Source organism: Paramacrobiotus metropolitanus, unplaced genomic scaffold (assembly GCF_019649055.1).
Source record: "Paramacrobiotus metropolitanus isolate TYO unplaced genomic scaffold, Prichtersi_v1.0 Parri_scaffold0000001, whole genome shotgun sequence".
In the NCBI taxonomy this organism is placed as follows: Eukaryota; Metazoa; Tardigrada; class Eutardigrada; order Parachela; family Macrobiotidae; genus Paramacrobiotus; species Paramacrobiotus metropolitanus.
Genome location: NW_026570221.1, coordinates 3005667 through 3013345, shown reverse-complemented (window position 1 = coordinate 3013345; position 7679 = coordinate 3005667). Strand labels below are relative to the sequence as shown.

Genomic DNA, 7679 nt, shown 5'->3' with positions numbered 1-7679 from the left:
CTTATATTTCACAAAACGCGTCCTGTTATGCATGACTTTATTCGTGCCTTGCGGAATGAGCAAGCACTGCAGGAAGTCGCCATTAATGAACTGCAAACCGGAAAGCCTCCAAAAAAATGCCGAATAGGGTATGTGATGATATTAGAGAGTAGATGAATAATAGTATGAAGATAACAGCTGTGTCAGTACTCAGTAGTGATATCATTTTTGTATTGCATCTGTAACGTCTATTTTAATGACACATTTTAATCCGACTGGTGTGTTTTGTTTATGTGTGTTCCACATTGTGGAACACTCGCTGACCACAAAATTATTCTTTTAACCATAAAATTCTTGTATAATATACAAGGATAAAAGAATGAATTTGAGGTCAGCGAGTTGTCGGTATTTCCACAAAACGTCGGTCAGTAAAATGTCGGTCAACAGTTTAGTCAGTAAGCAAGTTGTCGGGTAAACATTCTGTCAGTCAACAAAATGTCGTCAGCAAATCGTCGGTGTTAGCAGACTGTCCTTCAGCAAAATGTCGTTCAACGATTTGTTGTTTCAACAAATTGTCGGGTAAACATTTTGTCGGTCAGCAAATAGTCGTCAGAAAGTTGCCGGTCAGCAAGATGTCGGTCAGCCAGTTGTCGGTGTGCCTTTTATGGCATTCGAAGAATTCGAAGTGTCAAACAATAGCGTATAAGAGGACACATGTAATGTAAATAAAGCGCATACAGTACACTAAATTATAAGACGATCCTTTCCAGTTTCCGGAATAAACGTGCACTGGCTGTTTACGGGTATTGCAGACAGAAGTGCCGCGAGATTAAATAACGGAAAATTACTCTGGGTGCTATGAGTTTGAACTCCCTTGCACACCCGCGCACCATAGACGCCATACTTACGATGGGGTTTCACGTGAACATTCTCGTAATTTGCCCTACAATAAGGGATTGCTTATTAATTGTATCGAACTGTATAATTGTGGCACAATCTTGGCTGCTGTATGTGAGCGTTGTACCTTCCAGAAACAGCCACGACTTCATGAGTGTAAAATTTTATCGATCCATATGTACAGTCTCCGCACATTTAGGAATACTCATTCCGCTGGCGTCTGCTGGCATGTAGACATGGATGTACGAGTATATGACACGGGTTAGATTAAGGACTGACTAAACATTTAACTCAGCCTAATTCTTAGAAGAAAGCAGTCGCGAAAGCTGAGGTATTTGTCAACATTATGGGTCAAGCTGAGGTATTTGTCAACATTCTGGTTCTGTCATTGCAGAAATCAACCTCGTACCAGCAGACGGGCGTTGGTACTGCCGTTTGTTGCTGTTTAGGCTTGTCATAGCATTTTGAGAATTCTTCTCCACCATCAACCTCAGTTTGGACAAAATTCATACCTCAGTTTAAAACGTTGGTTAGCTTTGTGGAAATCCTGAATGAGAAAGTGGAGCAGCTGACGGCCCTCAACAAGACCCTAACAGAGCAGTTGGCTCAGCACGTCGATGTGTCGTCTTCTTCTGTAGCTCATCACACCCCTGATGCACCTCCGTCCCTGGTTAATGTGGAATCGATTGATAAAACTGTGGAGGAGCTCTGTGAAAGAGTGTTTCTGGTTGAGTGTGCAGTTGGTCACCAGTGGAATGGGATGGATGATTACATGAAGGAAGACCCTGATTATGTGAAAACTGTGGACGAACATTTTGGAGTGACAAACTATTCGGAAGACATTCCTGGCTTGAAACAGGCGGGTAAAGTCTGGAGCCCAAAGAGGATTGTCCCTGCGAAACAGCTTGCCCAGTCACAATCGAAGAACCCTACCACATCCACGAACCATCCTACACTGGCGATGAAATCACAGTCTTACGCTTCAGTTATCAAGAAGGCACCGAAGGTTGTGCGTGGCACGCGTACTGGAACGAGTGAGGGACCCTCGAGAGAACTGACAGAAACACTACAAGCCAAGCACCAGCCCCATGCGGACTTTTGTGTGAGAGGTATACCACGGGTTGAGGATTCGAAGTTTGACAGTGTTAAGGACTATAATGCGTTCATTGCCAAACAGCTGGAAGATGTAGGGATTCCTACAAGATTTGTGAGTGTGTACGTTCCTGCTCGTGGAGATAGACGATCTTCCACGTTTGCCCGCATCGGTACGTTTAAAGACATGGCGAAAAAAATTTTGGAACCTGAGATTTGGCCTACAAATGTGTTTGTAAGGGAGTGGGTATACTGAGTTGTGTGTTTAAATACGCTGCAGTATTCTTGTTTAAAAAGCTGCTGTATTATTGTTTAAAGCTTGATCTGAAATACTGTGTATTCTGGAGAATTGTTGTTGTTGTGAGTGTCTGCTGCCCCGAATTGGGATTTTTCCCTGAATGTGTGCGGACGTTAAACCATTAAACTTAAACTTAAACTTAACCCCGCTTTGCATTGTCGCACTGCTTACCGTAATTATCGAATTTGTGGCCCTGGGGTACAAATAGTTCGAAGGCTATGGCGGAGGGGGGCTTATTTCGGGGAGGGGCGCAATTTCGGGTGGTGGCATTATTTTTCGAACGGTATTTTTTGGGAGGGGGCATTATATTTCAAACAACTTCGCATCCAGTTCTAGTGGACCTGAACAGTAGTTACCGGTATACGCAACAGCGCAACCTTCCCTGCAACATTTTCGAGCGTATACTGAGGTCCCTGTACACCTTTTTGCCAACGAATACCGCATTATATTGATGTGCGTTTAATGTTTGCTCATAAGCACAACAATTTTTAAAAAGCATTTGCGGTATACCAATCATTTTGCAGCGCTTGACATTTAATAACGGCCCCCTGGGGCGTAATTTCGGGGGGTGGCTGTATTTTTCAAACAGGGTCGGGGAGGGGGGCTTATTACAGGGGGGGCTCTTATTGCGGGGGGAGCCACAAATTCGATAATCACGGTATTTACATAAACTACTATATCCGTGTTGTTTTTAGAACTATCACCGATGAGTGGTCCACATTCCACAATGAAGGCACAGCGTATCGATCTTGTGATTCCCTTGGCTGTGGTCCTTGTCGTGGTGGTACGCGGCGAACTTCCTGGGGATGGGCTGACAGGTTTGCAAGTACTGACCCACCTAACATGTGCGGAAAGTTAATCCCAACCGAACTTAAGATGGAGCGGTTATCGGTGTGCGCCCAACTGATCAGGTACAACCTTGGTTCATAACTTCCGCATAACGAACGTTAACGATCCTCATCTTGAAAAATGTATTTTGACTTGCAAAGTACGAGTGGCGAGTTAATATCATTGCCGATATATACGCCATCCTCTAAATTCTTGCTGGTCTCAGGCCCACTGGACCTTGCGGATAAACTAATTTTTAATTACAGTACTCTCACTGCCTATTGCCTACTCTATTTTCGAACAAAAAAATTAATCTGAGGAGGGAGCCTCTGACCGTCGATTAGTTATAAAATGTCATAAATCAATGGAGAAAGTACTTGGAAATGCGCGGAAGTTCCCCGATGTGCGCATTCGAAAGTAGTGCTATGTACTTGTAGAGAAGCACCCCTCCCTTAAAAATTGGTAAAATTCACTTGGCTTCGATTTATGCTCATCATAATCCTTTCACAGCTATCGTGTCCGGCAATTTGGCAGGGAAATGGCACATCTGCTTCGGATTCTCGACACCAAGGAGTACCCTAACCTTCCTCCGTCACGCCTCATGATTGGCAACAGTCCAACACCACCCAACCGCGGCCCGCGATGTTGGAGGGAGCCATGGTACATATCAGCCCTCCCCGGCTTGCACGGGCTCTGGAGGCTATACCCTTGGCCTACCACAACTGCGTTGGTGGTCGGGGTGGTCGGCCTGGTGATTTGCCTCGTGCAAATGTGCAACGACTTCATGGAGGCCATGGACCGGTGCGAAGGCTGGGAGAAAATCAAGCTGATGGCCAGAATGTTGGCTGTAGTAGCGATTATAACGCTGGCAGTGAGCCTCTTCATGCAATTTACCTGGATTATCTTGACGCTGGTTGGAATGCTCGTGGAATAGCGCGAAAACAAAATTACACAAGAAGGATCCAACAGCGTTTTTACTCGTGTACATACCAGCTTCATTGGCCGATCAGCGTTATTCAAGACATTTGTGCGTTAATTGTGTGCATTGTCGATAATACAGATACCATTTGTCGATGACATAGACATTAATTTGTCGATGATACAGATACCAACGCATTTTCGCATAGTTGTTTAACAGTTGCTATTTTTCCCGTTGTGAGTGTTTTGATCATCTTGCCACGAGAGTTTCAGGGCTACAGATTTATAGGAAGCTAATTCCCGGTAAGATAGTTACCGGAGAACTTATCGTTATCAAAATGATGACACTACTTAAAAAATTAAGATGTAAAATAAAAATTCATATTAAATTTATAGATTTATTTTTGTTTTTACTCGCTTTTTGGAGGCTACGGTAAACAAGCAGCACAGTTCCTGTTACTAAAATTCAAGCTATATTATTAAGAACCGAGCCCTTCGCGTCTTGAAAGTGACCAAGTCCATAATGTTTCAGTTTGCAAAGTTTTTACGATGAAAAATTTCTAGACTTTTGCAGAAAGCGTTCCCGTGTAAGCTCACACTACCCGGACCAAACCCAAGGTTTTGAATACACTGATTTACGTTGCAAAGCGGTCTTCATGGTGTAAATAACCGTACAGTTGTCAGAGACCGCTCACTCGAGGCGGTAGACACCTCTTGTTGCTTTCTCTGTCGCCCGCCCGCACACGGCAACGCCGTTCGTGCCGCGCTATTACGCTGCTTACTCAGCGTATACTTTGTCTACGCTGACCAATCAGCGCATTTCTCTGCACTCTTGGGGGCGGAGCCCTGTGCCTACGGGCGATTCCATGCTTTGCAGCATCAGCTGTTGCATACCCGCAGCACGCGGAATCATTATCACGATTCCTTGATAGCGCACTGCAGGCACTTTTTCCACAGCTTTTCCCACATCGGGTTTTCTGTTGGTTTTGTGTTGTTGTTGCTTTATTGTTATCACAATAAAGGCTATTTGCCCCATTTTCCATCTGCTTCTGTGTCATATCTGACATGGTAGCAGCATCGTTCGGTTTTCTTTCCGACGAGACCTCTGATCCCCAGTGAAGGCAACACGGTCGAACTACGCTGATCGCCTATAAGTAGGCCAGCAATCCCGCGACCATCATTTCCGGCATCATACAGACTTCACTGGAAGTCTGCAGCGCGACGGATTATTCATACGGGTCGGCGCCTATAAGTAGGTCCCCCGCAGCTTTGGCTCCCCGCGCAAAAACTGCGTTGGGTACGTCGCTGTTTACCAATTAAGCACCCTACCGGGTCGCGTTGATACGGGTCAGCGCCTAAAAGTAGGCCTCCCGCAGCTTTGGCTCCCGGCGCAAAAACTGCGTTCGGTACGGTCCTGTAACTCCATTACGCCCTATCGGGTGCGCTGCGGCCCTCACGGAAGAAGAGGGTGAAGTGGAACGACGGAGCAGCAGTTTGGATCGAAAAACGACCGGTAAGACCTGCTGTGGCGTCGTAGGGCTTTCGTAGAACTTTGAAAATTTCGAAGTTTTCGGAAGAACCCGTACTTTAAAATCCTATAACTTTTGAACCTTTCATCCGATTTGCTTAAAATTGGCATTTTTGGATTCCTCGTAAAATTCTGTCCTAGAAAATTAGAACAGAACTCTCGAGAAAATTTTCTTTGACTTTTGATGAATTATCGGCGAAAAACAACCGCCATTTTGTCCAGCCGGAAAATTTTGCGAAAAGTCGCGTGACGTCACTGTGGTGATTTTCCATAAAAATTCGACCAATCAGAACACGTGGGAAACTTCCCCGTGTTATAACTCTCGTAGTGACTCATATTGTTTTTTAAATTTTGCTCACGGCACGCTACTTGTGACGTAGAGCTAATTGCAAGACCATTTCGTACGTGACGTCACACTGGTCAGTAATGTAAACTAGGGCCATAGGGAGCTAACGCTGATCCTAAGCTCTAGCACACCTGAACAGCACCAACCAGCGACAGCCAACCCACCGTTCCGGTCCGGACCAAGACCAAGATTTTTCTAAGTCCCAATACCATGGGCCAAATTGAAAGCGCCTTGGCCAAGGTGATGCCATACACCAGCCATGAGCAACTCCAACGGAGATTGCTCAGTCCAATGGACGGGCGCCAGCCAAATGAATACAAGAAGCAACTGGGGAAGAACTATGCCACACGCGACCCACCGGGAACATACGGTTTCCGCAGGGCCAAACAGAGCGGTTCTGAACCAGACGAGCCAAACTCGGCCGGCTCAACGAGTTCGGTCGAGGCCAAAGCCAGGCGGGACAGACAAATCCTGCCGGCCGACTTGAAGACAAGTGATGAAAGTCTGGACGCCACCCGGGACGACACATTCCAGGAGGCATCCGACGGACTGTCCGAGGCCAACCAGCCTCTGGACAGCCAACCTGGCGCCGATAGGACGGCCCAGGCCAACAGTGTCCCTCGGGACTTGGCGCATCAACCGGCCATACCTGGTCCGGGCCAAGTCCAACTTGCGGCGCCGACGGCGGCCACAAGTGAGGACAAGACACACACAGACGGACCAGGGCCAAACAAGTTGGCCCGGTCCAACCTTGACGTCCAGGATCTGACAGCACGTCCAGTCCTACCGGGCTTGGACCAGATCCAACCTGAGGCACCAACGGCGGCCAAAGGTGGACGCAAGGCAAAGGGCCAAGCCAAAAAGGCTGGCCCAAATGCACATGACCAGGGCCAACAGCCCATGAGTCAGTCGCTCATTATGTTCGAAGTCGATGGCTCAACCCCCGTAACGCCATCGCCAACCAATGACGTCATCGGCGCGTCTGGCCCGTCCAAACCGGACGGAGAGCCAATTGTGGACCTGGCCCAACTTAACAGGGCCACAGCCAGGATGGACCTTAACCAGCCCTCCTGGGACACAACCCGCGCCAAAACGTCATTCCGCCAAAGCTGAACCAGGCAACCCGGCTCGAAGAAATCGACGAAGTCGACCAACTCAGGACCACAGTAAGGGACCTGACTAAACAGCTGGCGGACATGGCAGAAGCGGCCCTGCTATCCGAACGTTGGATGCAGGATGAGATCTGCCGACACAAAGACCTTGCGGTCCAAACGGACGCAGAGGCTAAACGTGTCTCGGCCATACTGGCCCAGACCCAACTTGAGCTAACCCAGCTCAAGTTGTCACCATGTCCAAACGCTGAGCGAGACCAGCTCAACAGGACAATCCACAGCCTAGAAATGGCTGTGGCGGGACTCGAAGCTTTGCTCACCTCTACGAGGACTAAGCTGGCCAAAGCCAAGGATGACTTGACTGCGGCCCGGACAACCATTGACGATACCGACTCTGAGGCGGACCGCCTACAGAGGGAAAACGAGCGTCTCACCGAAGACTTGGCCAACCTGCAGGACGAAATCAACCGCCTGCTGAACGGCTGCAATCTTCTTTATGAGAGTCACCAAAATCTCATGAAGACGATCCAACAAGGAGGATTGTTGAGCCAAACGGTTCAACAGAAGGAGGCACAGAACGTGCAACTCCAGCAACAGATCGTTGCCCTCCAGAGCCAGCTCAATACCGAAGCGACCATTCGGGCACAACTTGAGCAGAACAGCACCATAGGACACCAAAAC

At 47.7% G+C, this 7679-nt stretch overlaps 1 protein-coding gene across 1 annotated transcript; it reads left to right on the top strand.

Annotated features, from left to right (window-relative positions):
- The first annotated feature begins 1143 nt into the window (after positions 1-1143).
- LOC129581413 (uncharacterized) lies at positions 1144-4028 on the top strand. The gene is made up of 4 exons (XM_055472464.1): positions 1144-2141; positions 2962-3084; positions 3532-3556; positions 3629-4028. Exons 1-4 carry the CDS (start codon positions 1637-1639, stop codon positions 4026-4028), a joined length of 1053 nt encoding a protein of 350 aa, XP_055328439.1. The 5' UTR covers positions 1144-1636.
- The last annotated feature ends 3651 nt before the right edge of the window (positions 4029-7679 follow it).

What these genes read in the sequence shown, in the direction of transcription:
- LOC129581413 (XM_055472464.1), top strand. Translation starts at nt 1,637, where the DNA reads ATGGATGATTACATGAAGGAAGACCCTGATTATGTGAAAACTGTGGAC. An exon ending in TTCCACGTTTGCCCGCATCG is followed by an intron (nt 2,142 to 2,961) that starts GTACGTTTAAAG and finishes TGTTGTTTTTAG; the next exon opens with AACTATCACCGATGAGTGGT. An exon ending in CACCCCTCCCTTAAAAATTG is followed by an intron (nt 3,557 to 3,628) that starts GTAAAATTCACT and finishes GCAATTTGGCAG; the next exon opens with GGAAATGGCACATCTGCTTC.